This window comes from Vigna unguiculata, chromosome 10 (genome assembly GCF_037176805.1).
Source record: "Vigna unguiculata cultivar grain cowpea cultivar isolate G323 ecotype 2 chromosome 10, ASM3717680v1, whole genome shotgun sequence".
NCBI classification, from domain to species: domain Eukaryota; kingdom Viridiplantae; phylum Streptophyta; class Magnoliopsida; order Fabales; family Fabaceae; genus Vigna; species Vigna unguiculata.
Window position 1 is genome coordinate 19,479,564 of NC_140801.1, and position 23,202 is coordinate 19,502,765.

Genomic DNA, 23,202 nt, shown 5'->3' on the forward strand with positions numbered 1-23,202 from the left:
AATTAGAAAAAAAAAGGTTGAAATTCTAATCTGGACAATACTATAGAAATGTTAATATCTTCAGTTGTAGAACTCCAATTCACATGATTCCAAAACGAGTGAAAGTTCACGTTTTGTACTATAATTTTGGCTTATGGAAAACTAATTTTAGACGAGTGGAACGAGAGTTATGACTATAAGATAAATCTCGACAGAATGGGTTCTTTTTTGAATTTAAGTGAAGAAAGAAGAAAAGGTGAATATAAAAACGTGGAAGAAAAGAATCACTCTTTCCAAGAGAGGCAACACACAAAGGATGGGGAAGTTCATTGATATATATAACCAATGAGTTCTTGAATCACTCAAGAATTTAAGAGAATCACTCTCACTAAGAGAATAGATAATTGTTGAACAAAACTCAACTTTTTTCATTCATAAAAATGGTTCAGCTTATATAGAAGCTTTAACCATCAGAATTACAAAAGACCCATAAATTACAATTACATCCCATTTCAGTTATTAATGATCCCACTACTTTGTGGCTAATTGTAACTACAAATTTGGCAACCCAAAAGCATTCAACTATGCATCCTCTTGGTCTCCCAAAGGCTAATTCTTAAGTTGGCAAATGGACCCTTATTACAGCTTGAAAATAAAGCAAAACTAAAGGTCATTAATTGGTTAACCCAAAACATAATTTGGTCAGCCAATTTTACAAATCATTGGGCTCTTATTTAAACAAACTAATAACTTAAAAGAAACTACAACAAATTGGTATATTAGTCCTTCTCCATTTGGGCCATGATACAATTCACAACCTTGGTCTTTTCTCCTTGAAACATGGGCTTGTATTCAAATAATATGGACAACACTTGTTATAGAGCTTCTTTTGCTTTCCTTGCTCTAGCCCTTCTCATAGGTCCTCTAAGCTCTTCAAGTGGATCCTTGCCCTTGCTCATTGTCACGTCTCATCATTCTCCCTCTTGAGAAGGATTTGTCATCAAATCATATTCTTCATCTACATAAAAAAGAGATATGTAAGACACATTGAAGGTGGAACTACATTATACTCACTAGGTAGATTAATTTTGTAAGCATTATCATTGATTCTTTCAAGCACTTGGGATGGACCATTGCCTCGTGGTTGAAGCTTTGATTTCCTTTGTTGTGGAAACTTTACCTTTCTCATGTGCACCCAAACCCAATCTCTAGGTTCGAAGACAACCTTCTTTCTACCTTTGTTAGCTCTCCTATCAAAGCTTTCATTTTCCTTTTCAATTTGACCCTTCACTTGCTCATGTAACTTTTTCACACAGTCAGCTTTAGCTTGTGCTTCTCTATGCTTAAACATGGAAATGTTAGGCATAGGCAACAAATCAAGAGGAGTTAAAGGATTAAATCCATATACAATCTTAAAAGGTGAATAATTAGTTGTGCTATAGACAATCCTATTATAAGCAAACTCAACATGAAGCAAACATGTTTCCTAAGACTTAAGTTTTTTCTTTAAAATAGTCCTAATGTGCCTAAAGTTCTATTGACTACCTTATTAGAAAACAACAATTAAGTACCAATCTTTTCCCATAAGGTCCTCCAAAACTGACTAAGAAACTTTGTATCCCTATCACTCACAATGCTCCTTGGTAATCCATGAAGTGTCACTATTTCCTTAAAACAACAAGTCAGGCACATGACAAAAATCATCCACCTTTTTGCAAGGTATGAAGTGTGCCATTTTAGAAACCTTGTCAACAACCACAAACACATAATCCTGTCCATTCTTTGTTTTAGGCAGCCCCATAACAAAGTCCATAAAAATGTTAGTCCAAGGATATTCAGGAACAGGCAAAGGAGTACGTAATTCATAAGGCTTAACCTTAGACTTTGCATTTTTACACAATGCAATGATCACAAAACTTATGCATATCACGTTTCATATAAGGCCAAAATAAATGCTCTTGCAAAATTTTCAAAGTCTTTTGAACACCAAAATGACCCATCAAACCCCCTTCATGTGATTCAGTCACAAACAACTCTTTAATGGAACACTTAGGCACACAATTTACTTACTTTAAATAAGAAACCATCATGCCTATAGTAACCATTTTTAGAAAACTTTTCACATGCAACAAATATTTCAACAATATCCACATCATCCCTATACATGTCTTTCAAAGATTCAAGACCAAATAATTTAGTTTCAAGCTAAGAAAGCAATGCATGCCTCCTAGAAAGTGCATCAACTACTATATTTCCTTTCCCCTTTTTTATACTTGATGAAATATGGAAATTTCTCTAAAAACTCTACCTATTTAGCATGCCTCGTATTAAGCTTACCTTGTCCTTTCAAGTATTTCAAGGACTCATAATTGTTAGTTTTGAAATGGTTGAAATGCCAAGAAAGGGGTGGAGGGTTGAATTGGCTCGTTAAAACTTTAGGCTATCTTTGCAAGCTAAAAACCACCTTTAATTGAATCAATTAGATCACCAAGTTAAGATGCAAAAGATGTTGGACAGTATACTTTCAGTCGATCAAAAATAGAGTTAACAGATTGATTTCACTAAACAGATTTTGTTTTGGTATAATCAATCAATTGAAACAGAAAAATAGGCGACTAAAATACTGGGAAAATGCAGAAATGCAAATTCAAGTGTTAAACGAGAAACAGTGCACTAGAATAATCAAGACAAGTTTTAAATGATTATACAAACATGCTCAATGTTGCAAATGTCATGAAAACATGCAAGAACATGAAAAAGATGATAAAAGCACAAGTTCTTGAAACTTTAAAATGAATATGCAAGAGAGAAAGGTTAAAGAAGAGAGGAGACCACAAGATTTTTATACTGGTTCACTCAAACCTGAGCTACATCCAATTTGTCAAGACAACCTGAGCTTGACTTTGCACTATTTCAAAAGATTTATAAAGTATCCACCCTTACACTTTCAAAAATATGTAAAAACACCACAAAAGTCTCTTGAATCACACAAGAGACACACCAGCACAGCAAGAACCCTCTTATAAACCTGGAGAACCACCAGGCACACACACAAAGCTTGAGAAAGATTAAACCTCAGTGGTAGCACAACCCAGCCTACCACAAACCACTTTCTCCAAGCTTCAAACCAAGCCAAAAGCTCTAAGAATTGATCCAAGATCAATCTTCAATTGTTGCAAACTGTATGATCACGAAATAGAGAGTTTCCACAAGTTTTCAAATCAAATTCATGCTCAAAAATGATCAACAGACATCTCTTTCGAAAATCACAGCTTTTATAGTCACACTGTTAGGAAATTCAATAGGTTGATTTCCAAATCAATTAGTTGATTTCACTTGACTTAAGTGAAATCAGTCGATTAAAAAGTAAATCAACTGATTGAATTTGTTGCAGTTTAAGACTACTGCGGCCAACCTTTTAACTTGTTGAAAAACCATTCAACAGACTAAAAGAGACATTTTAACCTGTTGAAAAACCATTCAACAAACTAAAAGAGACATTTTAACCTGTTAAAAAACCATTCAATAGATTAAAAGACGCACCAAAGACCAAATACATCTAATTAATGGTATAAGGTCTACAATATGAATTACAAACTTCAAATACAATTTCTTAATGATATAACTTTGTGGAGAGCACATGTTCCAGCCTTGATCAACATGGATAACATCAAATCTCCTTTCCTTCATCAATGTAGGCTTCATTCCAATGGTAATGGCTTCAAGATAAATCATAACGGCTTCATTAAATCTTCATCAAATGTTCAAGAAGCATACCACCTTGGCTTCTCATGTCAACAATCTCCCCTTGATTTGATGAAGCCAACCTCTATCGTCTTCCATCTATCTTCCATTGCAAAATGCTTCCATTTGTTAGATATCATTAAATTGATGAAGTGACACCTTAGCTTTAAACTTGTGAACCTGAAAAACAGTTACAGTAGCAATGCATACAAACTGGCAAGCACACACATATACACATGCTCCCCCTATCAATAATATGGGTTCAAATTCATATTATTATTGATTCCAATTTTAATTCTTCCACTTAGTTCAATTTGATCAATTATCCATTTTCCAATTTTTCTCCCCCTTTGGATTCATCAAACAAAACAAATGCATAAAGAGAACAAGCATTGCATATCCTTTCATTAATATTTGAACATAATACAACAAACTGAAACTTAACCAAAGAAGAAAAATCATAAAACTGATGTAATCAACCAATTGAAACAAAAAACAACCAATTGAAACTGACAGAGCTGAAACTAGAAAAGCACAAACACATGGATGCAATGCATGATCCTAAACAGCCAACACACTTAGTCATCCTGAGGATCATTTCTGGTCTGGAATGAGTTCAACATATCATGGATATCATGAATTTGGTCATCCAATGCATTGAACCTCTCATTGCAATAGTTTTGATGTGCATGTTGGAACACATTGAGCTCATATAGCTGGTTCAGCACCATCCTCTCAATATATGAGTATATAGGGCCTCTATCCTTTGGAAGGTTGTAAGGAATTAAGTCCATGGGTCTAGCAGTTGGTTCTTCCTCTTGATTTACACCATTTGAGCTAGCTTCATGGTCATGTGCACCACCAACTACAGCACCAGCAGTTGTCCATCCATTTCCCACCTTGAGAAAGCCCATTTTATGCAGATTTTGGTTGGAGGTATGGTTCAACAGTCCAGTTGACTCTTCGAGCTCATCCTCTACATCAATTCCAAAGTATTCTATGAATTTGGACACCAAAACCACATATGGCAGCCTAAAATCCGTGAGCCTCTTGGCCTTGAGCATGTGATCATGAAACACATAGATCCAATCAAATCTCCCTCATTCAATGTAGAATGATTGCTACCACATGGAACAAAGATTTTTGTGACAATCATACCAAGTAACCTTTGATCCACCTTGAGACCACCAACATGAAAGTGCTTGATTTCAGCAACTGGATTCCTCAAGCATTGGCCATAGTATTAAACCTTGTTGAATTCTAGAACAACCCCAGTTTCACCTTTCCTCACTTGCACACCCCTTGATTTAAGTGCAACCACATCTTTCCAAGCCTTTTTGTTGATCTCCATGCGGACACCCTTGATACTTGACATCAACACATCATTTTTGAACTCCAAGTTGGTGAAAAACACCTTCACCAAGTTTGGATAGATTTTCCCTGAAAGTTCAAGGAAGGACTTCAACTTTTGATGCTTTAGTTGTTGGAATAGGCTTTGAAAGCCTTCAACCGTCAGCCATGAGAACCTTAACACCTTATGAATTCTGATTTGCTTATTGTTCATCTCAATGAGGAATCCTTCAATGTTGTCCTCATTATCCTCAAACCATGCTTCAATTCTCCCATGACTTTCGTGATTTGGAGACTTTGGGGTATGAGGAGTGGAGTGTTCATCATCAGATTGGATAACTCTTTGTTGACGACGAGGCATGATAAGTGTGGGTATGATTGTTTCTAAGATAAGTATGATGCAAATGAGTAATACAAGTGCAGTATTTATAATTGAATAGGCTGATTTTCATAAACAAATGATTAAATGGTGCAGATTTTCCTAATTAATTTGTTTTACATTACCCAAACCAGTTTAATGCAGTTCAAAACAGTATCTCATGCATTAAAGATGTTTTTAATGTGTTTTTATGAGTGAATCAGTCAGTTCAGATCATGTGAGCTGCATGCACATTAGAATGGTACACTAAACATGCTTTTTGTTCAAACAAATCAGTAAAAGCAACACATGGATGATGAAATAGGTAGTTAAGAGCATATAGTACCTGACAAAAAGATGCTTTCTTTGATTGGGTCAACTTAACAATTCAACACGGTGAAAAATAAAATCAGTCGATTAAAAGAGCATCAGAGCATGAAAGATTAAAACCAGAATCTGGTTCAGTGAAATCAGCTGACTGATATTGAAAATCAATCGATTGAAAATCGTAAAATTGAACTCCATTTTTCAAGATTCAGTTTTAATGAAATCAACATACTAAATTTTGAAAAAACAGATTAAAAACCATAACAGATCAACTTTTCATCATTTAGTGGCAGTGTAAGTGAAATAAACATGTTGAAAAACAGAATCAACAGGTTGCCAAATCATGAATTGTGCAAACATAGAGTGAAATCAACACGTTGAAATGAAAAATCAACGGGTTGAATATGATAGTTTCAACTTTTGCATACAACAACAGATTTTTATGAAACCAATGCATGAGCACATAAGATTAACATGCTACAAACACATAAGATCACATTCTTAATGTCTAATATGCTTAGTTCAGTTCTTAGCTTGTTAAACCTATCTCTAGTCAATGGTTTTGTAAACAAATCCGCCAATTGATTTTCAGTTTTAACAAATTGAATTTCACAATCTCACTTTTAAACATGATCACGAATGAAATGATGCCTAATCTCTATATGCTTAGTTTTAAAATGTTGTATTGGATTCTTGGTTAAGTTGATGGCACTAGTATTATCACAATACAAAGGTGCCTTGCTTAGTCTTACACCATAGTCCAAAAGTTGATGCTTCAACCATATGAGTTGTGCACAGCCATGTCCAGCATCAATATACTCGGCTTCAGTATTGGAGAGTGCTACACATGCTTGCTTTTTTTCTATTCCATGAGATTATCCTTGAGCCAAGCAAATGGCAAGTACCACTTGTACTTTTCCTATCCAATTTGCACCCTGCATAGTCTGAATATCAAAAGCCACTAAGAATTATGTTAGAATCACATGGATACCATAAACCAACATTGGTTGTTCCTTTAAGGTACTTTAGAATCCTTTTTGCAGCCTTAAAGTGTGATTACTTTGGATTTGCTTGGAACCTAGCACATAAGCATACTCCAAACTGGATATCTGGCCTACTTGCTATAAGATAGAGCAAAAACCCAATCAACCTTCTATATTTGGTTGAATCTACTGGTTGGCCAACCTCATCTGCATCGATAAGGCAATTTGTTGCAATTGGAGTGGCAACTTCCTTGCAATCCTCCAATTTGATCTTTTTCAACAAGTCAAAACAATATTTTGATTGATTTAAAAATGTTCCGTGCTTGAGTTGCTTGACTTGCAACCCTAAAAAGTAGGTAAGCTCACCCATGATGGACATCTTAAATTCTCCCTGCATAACTGCAATAAACCCTTCACACAATATGTTATTATTTGAACCAAAGCTGATATCATCAACATACACTTGAACAAGTATAACATCATTTTCATGTTTTCTAATGAAGAGTGTTTTATCCACTACTAGCATAACCTTTTGATAAGAGAAAATTGTTTAGCCTTTCATACCATTGTCTTGGTGCTTGTTTCAAACCATATAAGGCCTTTTTCAATTTGAAAACATGGTTAGGATAGAGATGATCCTCAAATCCAAGAGGTTGTGATACATACACTTCTTCATTTAGGAAACCATTCAAGAATGCACTCTTCACATCCATTTGATGCAATTTAAAGTTACACATGAAAGCATATGCTAAGAGTAATCTCACAGCTTCTAGCCTATCTACAGGTACATAAGTTTCATTAAAATCAATTCCTTCTTCTTGATTATAACCTTTAGCAACTAGTCTAACTTTATTTCTTAATATATTACAATCTTCATCCATTTTGTTTCTAAAACATAGCAAGCCGTGTTGACTGCATCAGTCCAAAATTACTTAGGTAGTGAGTTTTCATTCAACATAGTTCTAGCTAGTTCCTCAAGTGACCTGTTTTTCCTTTTAATAGCACCATTTTGTTGTGGGGTTCTTGGTGCAGAAAAATTATGCTTAATGCCATGCTTTTCACAAAAGTGTTCAAATCTTTCATTTTGAAATTCCCCACCATGATCACTTCGAATAGACACTATCTTGGAACTCTTTTCATTTTCAAGCATCTTGGCAAGTCTTTTGAAAGCATGAAAAATGTCATTTTTGGTAGCTAAGAACAAAGTCCATGTGTATCTAGAGAAATCATAAACAATGACTAATGCATAGAGATTGCCACCAAGGCTCATGGTTCGAGATGGACCAAATAGATCCATGTGAAGCTTCTCTAAAGGTCTTTCAGTTGAAAAAACATTTTTGGATTTAAAAGAGACCTTGGTTTGTTTTCCTTTTTGACATACTTCAATCACTCTATCTTTCTCAAACTTGAGTTTTGGTAGTCCTTCAACCAGCTTTCTATTCAGCCGATTGAAATGCTGCATGTGCATGTGACAAAGTCTTTTATGCCATAACCAAGTCTCATCCTCTTTTGTAAGCAAACAATGGATACTAAATGATGCATGATGCAGGTCAAGTAGATATATATTATTGACTCTTTTGCCTATCAAAACAATACTACCATGTGCATCATATATCAAACAATCATTTGGTTCAAACATGACTTTAAAGCCTTTATCACATAGTTGACTTATACTTATCAAACTGTGTTTGAGTCCTTCTACCAGTAGCACATTCTTGATGTCGAAAGAGGACCCATTACCTATGACTCCATTTCCAAGGATTCTTCCTTTGTTGTTTTCTCCATAGGTTACAAATCCTTCCTCCTTCAACTCCAACTTTGAAAATTTGGTCTTATCTCCTGTCATGTGTCTCGAACAGCCACTATCAAGGTACCACAAATCTTTCTTATCACCTTTTATGACCTGCAAAACAGATTTGGATTACTTGGTACCCTTTGATAGGTTGGGTCCATCATGGTTATGCCTTTCTAGATCCTTTTGGCATCCATTTCATAATCTCCTTAGGAACATCATATTTTCCAGCATGACAGTTCTTAATAACATGACCTCTTTGCATACAGTAGTTGCATGAAATGAATGGCATGTCACTTGACATACTTTTAGAAAAGAAACTAAAGAACTTCTTGGTTTTCTTTTGAAAAGAAGGATTGTAACCAAGTCCAGCTTTGCCAAACACACAGTTTTGAGAACCAAGAATAGCCTCTAAGTTTGCTTTCCCTCTTGTGAACCTTGCACAGGTCTTTGTAAGGTATTTCAACTGGTTGATTTCTAAAATAGTCGGTTGAATTACTGTAAATCATTTTTAAATGTTCAAAATTAGTTTTTAAATCAGCTGTTTCTTTTTCCAGTTGACTAACTCTATTTTTCAGCCAGTTGTTTAAGTCTTTCAATCGATTATTTAATGCAGAAATCTTGTTTGCTTCATTATGCAACTCTTTAAAATCATGCAACAATTGATTATAGTCACTTAAGTCTAGAAAACTTACCTTGCTTGAGGAGGATGACTCATAAATAGCCATGAGGCACAAGTTGGCTTCTTCACTCTCATCTTGTGAGGAGCTACTTGTTGTTGAATCATCATTGTCCTCCCATGCAATGTAAGCACGTTTCTCCTTTGGCTTCTTCTCCTTTTTCCTATCAACACTCTTCTCCTTTTCTTTATTAGCATTTGGACATTCAGTTCGGATATGTCCTTGTTTTCCATAGTTATAACATGTAAAATTAGAAGAGTTTGATTCATTGTGTTTGGAAGTATACCTCGTGGGATCACCTTTGATACATTTCCTTTTGAGATACTTACCAAACCTCTTGACAAGGAGATTCAAGTTCTCACTTTCACTTGATTCAGCCACCTCATCCCCGGGTTCCTCATTCTTCTTGGTGCTAGTCTTCAAGGCTATGTTCCTTACCTTTTTCTCACTTGACTCAAGCTCATTAAGCTTTTGCATCTCAATTTCATGCTCCCTAAGCTTGCCAAACAATGTTGTTGTAGTCAAAGTGGATAGATCTCTTGTTTCTAAGATAGTCGTGACCTTTGGTTGCCAAGATCTATCAAGACACTTCAGCACCTTGATGTTTAACTCTTCTTTGTTAAATTCCTTACCTAAACCCATGAGATGGTTGACTATGTGAGTGAATCTCTTTTGAACATCCACTACAGATTCTCCTTGTTTCATCTTGAATAGCTCATACTTTTGAATCAAGGCATGCTTCCTTGCTCTCTTAACATCATTGGTTCCTTCATGAGTCACTTCAAGAACCTCTCACATTTCCTTGGAACTCTGCATTGTGAAACACGAAAAAACGCATCCATGTTGAGAGATGAAGTGAGGATATTCTTTGCATTGCAATCATATTGAGCTCTCCTCCTTTCTTTCTCAGTCCATTGAGTCCATGGCTTATCAACCTGCACATTTTCAACAGTGTACTTAGAAGTATATGGTCCATTTATGATTGCATCCCATATCCCTTGATCTATTGATTCAATAAAGATTTTCATCCTAATTTTCCAAAATTCGTAATTAATGTCACTAAACATAGGGGGTCTATGAATTGAGGCACCTTCAGCAAAGGGTAACTTGTTTTCAGCCATTTCAAATAGTTCAAAACAGATTTAGGACCTTACTTGAGCAAATTTCAAGTATCTAGCTCTAGATACCAATTGTTAGTTTTGAAATGGTTGAAATGCCAAGAAGGGGGGGTTGAATTGGCTAGTTAAAAATTTAGGCTATTTTTGCAAGCTCAAAACTACCTTTAATTGAATCAATTAGATTACCAAGTTAGGATGCAAAAGATGCTGGACAGCTTCCCCTAACTTGGAATTCTTGATTAAAAATTGGGGAGCCAAATAAAGTTCCTTTGTTCACCAAATGCTTTGCTTCAGCCTTTCTCCCAATTCAGCCCCTTGCACACCCAAAACTCACCTCTCACTCTCTAATTTCGTTCTCCTCTCAAAAACCAATTAGCAGCACTGCCAAAACCCTTCTTTTCCCCTAAAATGGCCTTTTATATGTGTCTTAATTAGGGGTTTAAGTGCTAAAACAAAAATAGGATTTATGGTGTTTTTAATTTTCCATTTAAGGTAATTACTTAGTGGTTTTTCAGCCCCTCTTGGTTGTCCCTTCTACTGGTTTTCTCTTACCTTTCACATTCAAACCAAAGCTGCTTAATATAAAAAAATAAGGTTTAATTCATGTCTATCAAGGATTAAACCCATGACCACTCATTCACAATTCAAGTGCACAACCAACTCAACCAATCATGTTTCATGATGATTATTATAATCCTATGATTATACTATCACTTAACAAGCCCAAACATATTATCAAAATAATAATAAACCAAATAACACACAATTGATATACATAGGACTTGAACCCAAGTCCTTACACATAAACAAGTACTCTCAACCACTTGAGCTAGTACTTTTCCACGTCAAACCAATTAACATTTAATGACATCAAAGTTCCCACTACCCGCATTTATTAATTAATTAATTATTTAATTAATTAATTTCCACGGGTCTTACATTCTTCACCAGCCTTTCAGCACATGTAGGTGTTTGCCAACATTCATTCCAACAACATCTTTTGTGTTAGGCCACACCCCTCTTTTGTCCCATTCACGCATGGAGGAACGCAACTCAAATGGAGGCAGTGTCACCAATTATTTAAGAGCAACAAGCAAATATCTGCTTTGGACCAAAAGCACAACACCTTCATGGCCCAATATCAAACTTATGATCATCTAGGGTCTCTCGAAGAGAAGGTCACTTCTTTTGTTCATGAGTGTTCTCTTTATAGGAGCACATCTTTATAGGCACATCTAGATAGGATTTTTCTCCCTTTAGACAACCAAAGCTTAGCAATTAGGGTTTTCTAATAGTATCACACTATCAAACTGTTAGGTTTTATGTTAGATCTTTCACATGACATCTGCATTTTATTTTTCTTTCCATTAGGGTTTTGGTTAGTAGAACGTTACACGATTGCCTTTTCTTCTTATAAAAGGTAGGACATTGTTTATATGAGACAACTTTGATGATTGAATGTAATTGCATTTATGCATCTTTGACATCAGAGTTCATCTTCTTCTCGAGAGGTTAAACCTAGAGTTGCTTCATTTGAGAGTTTTGAGTTCCACCGAAGTAGCTTAGGAATAACCTTCCACGATTCGAGTCTTCCACTGTGAGACTCATCGATCTTCATTGATAGATCAATAATTGGAGGCTTCATAATGGATTTCCACCGTTCAAAATGCAACTCTGGCAATTCTCCGTGAAGCGACATTCATCAATATGTGAACACATATCCTATTTGTCATTGACCATTACGAGGATCTGATAAATAACCTACATCTACATAACCCATTAGATATGATTTTGCATCATTTGGATAAATAAGCTCATATTCATAGTACCCTTAAGATAATGATGTATATGTTTTACTCTAGTCTAATATCTTCTTGTAAGTAAAAAATTATATCTTGCTAAAAAAATTCCAACAAATGATATATCAGGTCAACTATAATTAACAAGATACGTTAGTGTTCCTATAACACTAAGATATGGTACTTTCAGAATAAGAAGTTCTTCATCATTTTCTTGAGGTCTAAAAGGATCCTTTTCAACAAACATTAGAGTGCATAAAGGATGTGACTTGTCCATATAGAACCTTTTAAACACCTTCATTATATACGCCTCTTGATGTGCAAAAGAACCTTTATTTAAATACTAAAGTTGTAATCCCAAACAAAACTTTATCCTTCCAAGATTTTTCATCTCAAATTATTTCTTTAAGCAATCAATTGCCTTTGTAAGCTCATTAGGAGTTCCATTGATGTTTATGTAACCTACATAAAAAACAATTATGGAAAATTCATTTTTTGATCTTTTCATATAAATATAAGGACAAATAAGATCATTTTTATACCCTTCTTTTAACAAATACTTACTAAGACGATTATACCACATATGTCCCGATTGTTTTAATCCATAAAGAAACTTGTTCAACTTTATTGAATAATCCTCTTTAGAATTTACTTTGCTGGACAAGTTAAATCCTTCAAGAAGTTTCATACAAATATGATTATCAAGAGAACCATATAAATAGTTTGTAACAACATCCATTAGATGTAAATTCACATCTTCTTGTGCAACCAAACTAATCAAATATCGAAATGTTGTTACATCCATTATTGGTGAATATGTCTCTTCAAAATTAATACCAGGTCTTTGTGAAAAATCTTGAGTAACTAATTATGCTTTGTATCTAAGAACTTCATCATTCTCATTTCATTTTTGCACAAAAATCCATTCGTACCCAATGGATTTTACATCTTTAGGTGTGTGAACTACAAGTCCAAAAACCTTTTGTTTAGAAAACAAATCTAATTCTGCTTCGAGTGCATTTTTCCATTTTGGCCAATAATTACTTTGTTGACAATCTTCAATGGTCATTGTTCTTGATCCTCATTATCACTCATAACATTCATTGCTATATTATAACCATAAATCTCATCAATTGTTGACTTCATTTTGGTTCCATATTATCTTGCTCATGACATAATTTGTTGAGATCTCATCATTTTAAAGAATTTTAGGTACATAAGGTTCTCTTGGAACCAACTCATTAATTATTTAAAATGAATCTTTTGGAATTTCAACCTTCTTGATTAAGCATCTTGCCTTTTAGCTTATTTTCTTATTCGAGGGTTTTTTATCTTTGGAACCAACAGGCCTATCATGCTTCAAGCATGTATTGATAATTCCTGCAACCAATATCCTTTTCTAGCTGTTTTATTTCTCCCCCTAATGTTGGAAAAATTGATTCATCAAAATGGCAGTCGGCAAATCGAGCTATAAATAAGTCTCCTATTGATGGCTCGATATATTTTATTATTGATGGAGAATAATATCCAACATATATTCCCAACTGTCTCTAAGGACCCATCATAGTCATTTTTGGTGAGGAAATTGGAACATATAAAGCACACCCAAAAGTTCTTAAATGAGAAATATTATATTAGGCTACTGACCAAAAACCAACTATAGAGGAAAGTGTTTGTGATAACTTGTTAGCTTGATGCAAATCAATATTACAACATGCAAAATTGTATATCCCCAAATAGCCATTAGTAGATTAACTCTCATAAGTAATGGTCTTGTAATTAATTTTATACGTTTTATTAATGGCGTTGCAAGTCCATTTTGAGTGTGAACATGGGCTACTAGATATTCAACTTCAAATTCAATTGACATACAATACTGATTAAAAGCATGAGATGTAAATTCACTAGTATTATCAAGACAAATTTTCTTAAATTGATAATATAGGAAGTAAACTCTTAAATTGATTAATAACCTAGCAAATGTTTGATTACAAGATGATAATAAACAAATTTGTGACCATCTTGTTAATGCATCAATTAAAACCACAAAATATATAAATGATCCACATGATGGGTTTATTGGACTACAAATCTTACCCTATATTCGTTCCAAAAATGAGATTGATTCATAAGAGAAGGATGATAATTTCTCCAATAAACATTTTTTTTATTCAACTCAAGTCTAGTGATATAAAGATATTACATATCTCCTTCATTGTTTGTCTCAATATGATATCCGTTTAGATGAATATCCTTGAAACTTAATAAATTTCTATTAGACTTAGGAGAATAATATACATTTTTAATGTGTAACCTTGTACCTCTTGGAAGAAGTATAGTAGCTCTTGTAGAACATTCAATAATATTTATAGTACAAAAAATTGTACTAACATTTTGGAAGAAGTATAATAATTTTTCCACAACCTTTAATTATATTTGTAATAAAGAAAATAATGCTAACATTGATTTCTCGCATTACCAAATAAGAGAAAAATTTATTACTCTTGAGAATTGTATGAGTTGTTATAGCAAGACTCTTGAGAATTGTATGAGTTGTTGTAGCAAGACACAAATCTTCATCATTTGTGCTGGTGCGACCGTTCATTCTTATAAACAAAAATATCAATATTAGATATTACTATATAAAAAAGGAAAAAATATATTTATAAGATTTAAAGTATTTATTGATCAAGAAAAACTTACATATAAGCAACATGAAATATTATTTTAAACATAAAAGACATTATCTTAAATTTAATTTACAATTTTGTCCAACAAAAAAATTGTATGAGAAGTGTTTGCATTTTTGTCAACAGAAACAATTATACAAAAGGTTTACAATTTTTTTTTTCAGAAACATTACATCTTCAGTGATAAAACATTATCTTAAATTTAAGAACATAATATGCAAAAGAAAAATTTATTTCCTAACACTCTTATTACCAATAAGGTGATCAATGTTTTCATTTGGTTTAGCAAAGAAATAGACTTTTTCTTTATTAAGATGAGTTACAATATCAAGATGAGTTACATCCATTTGGTCATAGTCACAATCACCATCTTTATAAGCAAAATGTGTTTCTATGTTCTTTTCCTTATTTTAAGTGATTTTTGGTAGAGTTCAACAAGATGCTTTGGTATACGACAAGTACAATTCCTATGGCTTATACCACTGCAACGATAACATGTATTTTCATCTTGTTTATCATTATTTAAATCCTTTTCTTTTTCCTTTTTCACATTATTGTTTCACTTCTAATGATATCTCTTTGAAATTTTCTTTATGACCATGTCCACGTCATGATCACTAGCGTGACCACGACCATTACTACAACCAGTGGCGGATCTTGATCAAAAATTGTGAAGGGGCAAAAATAATATATTCAAATCTTATATATTTAATTATTGTCACTAATATAATAAAAGTATATATAATTTAATATTGAAATCTCCTTATATGTTTTTCTTTAGAAAAATGATAGTTTTGTTTTGAAGGTGTATTTGATATGGAACCCATTTTAAATAATTTTTTCTAATTTAATCTCTCTGACTGGATATTGTCATATTTGACAACATTTTCTTAGAATAAGTTTTAAAGAATTAATATGAAACTTCTCACTTATAATTCTTTGAATCTTAAGAAAGAATTCCTATAATTCAATAATTGAATCCTTAATATCATGTTTGAAATTGAAAATAGGTGAAGTAAATTTGTATTGTTTTCATCTTCATGGGTATCTTTCCTTTTATCACTAAAAAAATGAATTTATTATTTCAGGCTTCATCAATATACCTATTTTAAAAAAAAAATATTAAGATTAAAAATTAATTTATCAAAATCTAATAAAAAATTGAGAGATGTAATTACTAAAAGAAATATAAGATAATCAAGTCACATTTAAGAAATGGTTATGAAAAAACATATACTTATAAGATGAAAAAAAAATACTAAATATCAAGCTAATATTTCCCTATGAAGAGACAAAAGAGAGTTATCTTTTTGATCTTCAAAGGCAATGGATGAGAAATGAAAGCGAGGAGAATGAATTTGTGTCTACCTTTCTTTTTCTTTAAAAAAAAGAAAAAAGCAAAAAGAAGATATGTAAGAGTAGTAAATAAACACAATAGATTAAAAACTTAAAATGAGGGAGAACAAGAAAAATATCTCGATGAATTTTATTATTCTTTGTTATATTTAAATTTAAATTTTATTATTTATTAATATTAAATATTATATTTTATAAAAGTATTAAAAATCAATCTAAAAAATATTTTTAAAAACATTGAAAAATTTTAGGGGGCATGGCCCCCTAGAAGCCTTCTAAGATCCACCATAACCATAAAAATATGAATCAGATGTTGTTGGATTCAATATTGGGAATGGAGCAGAACAAGTTATGCGAGTCTCATAATATTTCATTAAAAGCTCTTCATTATTTTTTTCACATTTTTGTGAAAATATTTGTGCAACAAAAATATCAAAATTAGATATTACTATAGTAAAAGAAAAAGTAAAATAGGTTAAATCATTGCAGAGGTCCCCATTTTTGTAGTGAAATCTCAAGTAGGTCCTCTCATTTTTATCAAACTCAATTGAGTCCCTATTTTAGAAAATTCGTTGCAATTAGGTCATTTGCGTTAGTAGTACACTAACGGTGTTAACTATGTGCCACATGTCAGCACATGGTTTTTTTATTTTTTTTATTTTTATTTTTTATTTTTACAATTTTTAAAAAAAAATATATTAATTGCCACGTGTCAATCTGACTTTGTGCCATGTGGCAGAGAGAATGTGATGTGGCAAGGACAATGCCACATGTTACTATTGGATGTGAAAAGTCTCAATGTAGTCCTTGTATTTGTTATTTTGTCTCAATTTGACCCCAATTTTTTTTAAAACTGAATCAATTTCATCCCTATATCAAATTTAATTTTTATATAAATTTTACAGTTATATTTTTATTATATTTGATATTTTTAACAAAATTAAATTTATTTAAATGTATATTTTGCATTGAATTTTATTTAAATTTTGTTTTAAATATTTATATATCTATAATTTATAGATAAATGTTAGAGTTGCTTTAAAAATAAAACCTTTATAAATTCAAATATAAAATTTTTTAAAAAATTTATAAAAATTTAAAATAAATATATTTATTTAAAATTTTACAATTCAATTTATAAAGTTGTTATTTTTAAACCAACTCTAACATTTGTCTATAAATTATTGATATATAAATATTTGAAACAATATTTAAATAAAGTTTAATACAAAATATAGATTTAAATTAACTTAATTTTGTTAAAAGTATCAATTATAATAAAAATACCATATAAAAATTAAATTTGATATAAGGATTAAATTGATTAAGTTTTAAAACAATTGGGACCAAATTGAGATAAAATAATAAATACAAGGACTGCTGCATTGAGACTTTTCACATCCAATAGTGACATGTGGCACTGCTACTTTCACATCACACTGTCTCTCTCACGTAGCACAATGTCAGATTGACACGTGGCAATTTTATATTTTCTTTTAAAAAATTTATTAAAAAATTAAAAATTAAAAAAACCATGTGGTGACGAAAATAATCTAATTGCAACGATTTTTCCAAAATAGAGACTCAATTGAGTCAAATAAAAATGAGAGGCCATATTTAAGATCTCGCTACAAAATATTAATAATAATCATATTTCATGTATGAAAGTATAAAATTAATAAAACTACAATATTAATATATAGTAGACAATCTAACCATAAAATGTGAACTAAAAAATTCTAAAATTCTACTAATATATAAAGATTTAAAAAAAAACATAACACATAACACATAACATTTGTCGGTATATGAAAAATAAAAGAAAGAAAATTATAATTTATTGATACAATTAGAATATGGTTTATAATGTATAAAATAAATTTATGTTAACAAACTTATATTAAATGAATAATGAAGAATGAGTGCAACAAATATGAAAGAAAAATAATTAATATTATATATATATATATATATATATATATATATATATATATATATATATATAAATGTATTGCTCTATATAAAAGAAGATTATTTAACTCAATTGATTAGGACCTTGTTGTTGATAACGTGTTATAAAGTATAAAGTTGATAACAGAGAAAAGAATAAAAGATAAGAAGAGAGAATAAAAGAGAATGAAGACTAATCTTTTGTCTAATAGAAAAAGAAATATATTTATATATGTAAAATGCAATCAAAAAATACAACTCAAATGTTACAAATAATTAATATAAATAGTTAAATTTTATAAAGAGTAATTAATATATAACTAACTATATAAAATCAATGGATAAGCATTAATTGATAACATTAGCAGTTTTCTTTTAACTGTTATAAACAATTAACTTTTTTATTGATTCTATTTTGTGTATGTAAGGCCCTCTTATTCCAGCCCCAATCTTTAAGGGCTGCCCCAAAATCTTATGGGCCTAAGGGTTGGCCCATAATGAGCTAAATGACCCAAATCTGCCCTAACCCACTCAATCTATCTCATTTCAGAAAAACAAAACCCCATACAACTCTCTTGAGCAGCTGCGAACCTCTGCTAGGGTTTTGCTTCCACTTTTACGTTGAGCTAGAAGAACTCTGTTGTTCCACATAAGTTAACCTCCCAACTGTTTTTCCCCTATTCTAGCTCTATTGTCTTGTTTTCAACTAAAGTTCCCCTATTGATCTAGTTTCCCCTTTGTTCCACTAATCTCTAGTTCACTGAGCTAACCTCAGAGTTGTTGTGCTCGCTAATTTTGGTTTAGAAGTCTTGTGCTAGCTTATTTCCAGGTAAGGGAAGCTAGATCATGTTGTACATTCCGTCAAACCAACTGCTTTTTCGTTATTTTCGTGATTGAATGAACTGTGTGCGAATATGAGTTGTTGGGAATGCCTGTTTGAATTGCTTAGGTGTGTGTGGGTGACTGTTGCACGAGAGAACAGTGGTGAGCACTGGTTTTCTCGCCCAAGCGAGCCTGCCTCTCCTAGGCGAGATTAACAGGGGCTCGCCCAGGTTATTTCACATGAGTTGTCGCTCAGGCGACCAACTCTGTTTTGAGCGAGAGAGTGTCTCGCTCAAGCGAGGGGAGTCTCGCCTAAGCGAGAATGCGCAGAAGTCATTGTTCTTGTGTGTCGAGCTCTCTCCTAGGCGAAGGGAGCTCGCCTGAGCGAGAGACCTTCTCGCTTGAGCGAGACCCTTCAGCCTAAGCGAAGAAGCTGAGCGAGAGTGTGTTCTAGTTTGATATTTTCTCTGTTCTTGGATGTTTGGCATGTATTTGATTGGATTATTATATAATGGCATGAGGTGAATGAATATGCATGAGTGAGAGGGTGTATGAATTGTGAATGATGAACTTGGCATGTAATGAACATGAAATGGTTGGTTATGAAAGTGGCATGGTATTGATAAGAGATAAAATTCTATATTCATGGATGGAGGATGATGAGTTGGTATGGGTTTGACCTGGAATATAAGAGAGGTTGGTTATAAAGGTTGACATGAAATGTATATGCATGATAAATATTACTTGGTTGTTTGAATATGATTGGTATGTGGCCAATACGTAATTCCTTGAAATCTCTAGGTGAGATTTCATGGTCGTGCTTTAGTGGTCGGGACATAATTTCATGGCCCTGTTAGTGGGAGTTCATGGTGGTGCCCCATCTATATAATTTGGTAAGGATTCAAGGTAGGATTGCATCCTGACGCTCTAAGGAGTCAGTTAGTCTCACATAGCGGACTGACTCTTGTGGTGAGAGTAGTAGGAGGCTCGAAACTCATTAAGGGCTAACCTTGTGTGTGGGGGATTGAGATATTGTAACACTTGTACCACTTAGCTCGGGGGTGAGCAAAGAAATCCATCATAAGTGCAAGCATCCACTGAATCTGACTAAATTATACGTATCCGGATGAGTCGTGTCGAGTCTTAGTGTATTGTGTGGAAGTTCATAGCATGCTTGGGTGATGTATGTATAATCGACTATGAAAGTGTATTTGATTGCTTGATAAAACTATTTTTGGCTCTAGCTTGCCCTTTTGTTTGTTGTATGTTTGTCTGGTGTGGTTTTTCTCCTTTGCATTATCATCAACTTGTTGATGCGAGCAGATGCGAGGAACACCCGTGACCAACAGGGAAGAGATGATTTCGCTGCATAGTCTACCTGGGCTGAACTTCATGTTTTATTTGGGTTTTTCTTTAAGGCTATGGCCCATGTATTGCTTTACTCTTTAATACTCTATCATCTATCGTTAAGTCTTTGGTTTTGGTTTGTATCTGGCATCGTGGTGTGCCTTGGTCTCTCCTAGTATTTTCTAGATATTGTAAGGAGTAGCGTTTATACTCCAGAACTTGTCTCTAAATTTCTATTTGTATGACATTTCATTTAAATTAAAGTTATTTAAATGGGGTGTTACAGTGTAAGATATTATCCATAAATGAAGAATTAGAATGCATATATTATATAAGTACAACACTATAAAATTAATAAAAAATATATGTACACTCTTTAATATTTTCAATATAATTTATAATAATATTTTTATTTTTTTATTATATATTAATTGTTTCCACTTATTACGAAGGAATATAATTTCTTGAAGAAAAATAACCACCAAAAGGCAATATCTACAAAAACCAATCTTGTATGTAAAATAAGAACATAATCATATTTGAATAGAAATTTTTTTCAAACTTTTCTTCTTGAAACTATTACAGATAAAATACAACATGTAGATGGTAAATAGCCGTAACGTTACTATATCTGAAAAAAAAAAATCCAATTATAAAGGTAAAATAAGAATATAATCGTGTTTAAATTAGAAAATCAAAACTTGTGATAGACGGTAAACATGGTTATTAATCATACATGAGTAAGTGACCAATGTTGTTAAACATGATCGCAAAATATTTTCTGTTAATTAAATTATGTATTAATAGGGAATCAAAATTATTTCATTTTGAAAATTTTAAAATGCTAGAATTTCTTTTTTCAAAAAAAATTATTATTTTTATCTACGTGTTTTAAAAGTAGAGTATAAAATTAGTGAAAAAAATTAAATTTATATTCCTTAATAATAAAAGAAGTAATACAAATTTGAATTACTGTTGACTTTCAATTTTAGACGACCAATCAAATGTACCAAAAAAATATATATTTAACTTAAAGAAGAAAAAGAAACTTCAAAACCTTATAAAAGATGTGGCAGTGGACAAACCGTGGCCACAATTACAGAATATCGTAGCAGAATCGCAACCATTAATTTTGGCGAGCAAAATTCCAAATGTGTTAACCCCTTTTCAAAGAAACTCGAAGAAACATGTCCCTTACGCGAATAATCAAGAGTTCAAAAGCCTCCATCACATGCTACTCTTCATTATATATACGATCCAATTCCATACCCTATCATCATCATCATCATCCAAATCACTCATTGCTATCTCCAAAGTCTCAGCATAACCCTTTTCACTCTTTCTCCTTCATGGGTTTAATATTTGGAAAAATCAGCGTGGAGACCCCAAAATACGAAGTGATCAAATCCACAAGCGAGTACGAAATCCGCAAATATGCACCGTGTGTAGTGGCAGAAGTCACCTATGACCCATCACAGTTCAAGGAAAAGAAAGATGGTGGTTTTATGGTTCTGGCCAATTACATTGGTGCTTTGGGGAACCCCCAGAACACCAAGCCTGAAAAGATTGCCATGACTGCACCAGTTATAACCAAGGACAGTGGCGGGGGTGGTGAGAAGATTGCTATGACAGCACCAGTTGTGACAAAAGATGGTGGTGGTGAAGATGGGAAGAAGAACAAGATGGTGACTATGCAGTTTATTTTGCCAGCTCTGTATGGGAAAGCTGAGGAGGCACCTAAACCCACTGATGAGAGGGTTGTGATAAGAGAAGAGGGTGAGAGGAAATATGGGGTGGTGAAGTTTGGAGGTGTGGCATCAGAAGAAGTGGTGAAGGAGAAGGTGGAGAAGCTGAAGGTGAGTTTGGAGACTGATGGGTTTAAGGTGGTTGGGGATTATTTGTTGGCCAGGTACAACCCACCTTGGACAATTCCTATGTTCAGGTCTAATGAGGTTATGATCCCAGTTGAATGAATCTGGAGGTTACATACACAGATTTCAGTGTTTATTTTTATCTTTTTGTTATGCTGTTAAGTTTTACTTGTGTTGATAAGTTTAGAATATGTTGTAGTGTTGCCTTGTTTCAATTAATTACACAGAATAAATGTTTTATACGTGCTACGTTTTTCGGTTGTCTTTTGTTGTCTGGTTGTTTATGATTTTGGTGACCGTGATTGCGCTTTACAATGCAATTTTTTTGATCCAAGCAGAAACCTTTTCCGATGATAAAACCCTGTGGATTTCAGTGATTATTTTTCAATCCACATTCAAACTGATTTCACACACCGACTCTTACATACTTCCACGCGTGTTAGAAGAACAAAATTGCTGTGAAGATTATGAGGCTAAGAGTTGGAAAATGATTTTTTGTAATCACAGAATCACTTCAAAAATGTTATTATGAAGAAAAAAAAAAGAGAAGAAATGTAAAATAGCACTTGAGCAATCTATGCAAGATAGTTATTTATATGCCACGTGTTTAATAGGACAAAAGAAATCAGAGTTTCAAAGGGAATTGAGATTGATAATCAAGACAGATTCAATACTTCTGATACAACTGATTTACTCTGTTCATTATACACTAGAATTGAACTTACACGATTGCAACTGTTCACAGAACACAAAATGTACATATCATGCACAGAGCTTCAATGCCACTCTATCAAGTTATCCAGAGACCAGCTTCACAATTATAAAGATGGCGTTGAAGAGAATTAGAGGAAGTCTCAAGAATTGACAGGCATATATGAGCCCTACTATTTGCCCTTTAAGAGAATTCCTCCTAGGCCCTGTCATTTCTGCCAAAGTCCATCCTCTTGGAGCAAGGAACCGCTCCTCATTCAAAATTGCCAATGCATTTGCAAACAGCAAAAAGCCTTCTAAAAAAGTCCAGAAACCCATTTTCTGC

The 23,202-nt window shown here is 33.0% G+C and overlaps 2 protein-coding genes across 2 annotated transcripts; one reads left to right on the forward strand and one right to left on the reverse strand.

The window, feature by feature from the left end:
- Positions 1-21,465: 21,465 nt before the first annotated feature.
- Positions 21,466-22,430, forward strand: SOUL-1 (SOUL heme-binding family protein). The gene has a single exon (XM_028052089.2). It carries the CDS (start codon positions 21,483-21,485, stop codon positions 22,266-22,268), a length of 786 nt encoding a protein of 261 aa, XP_027907890.1. The 5' UTR covers positions 21,466-21,482; the 3' UTR covers positions 22,269-22,430.
- A 367-nt stretch (positions 22,431-22,797) lies between these two features.
- Positions 22,798-23,202, reverse strand: LOC114167127 (protein transport protein yos1-like). The gene has a single exon (XM_028052091.2). The coding sequence runs from the start codon at positions 23,193-23,195 to the stop codon at positions 22,962-22,964; it is 234 nt and encodes a 77-aa protein (XP_027907892.1). The 5' UTR covers positions 23,196-23,202; the 3' UTR covers positions 22,798-22,961.

What these genes read in the sequence shown, in the direction of transcription:
- SOUL-1 (XM_028052089.2), top strand. Translation starts at nt 21,483, where the DNA reads ATGTCCCTTACGCGAATAATCAAGAGTTCAAAAGCCTCCATCACATGC.
- LOC114167127 (XM_028052091.2), bottom strand. Translation starts at nt 23,195, where the DNA reads ATGGGTTTCTGGACTTTTTTAGAAGGCTTTTTGCTGTTTGCAAATGCA.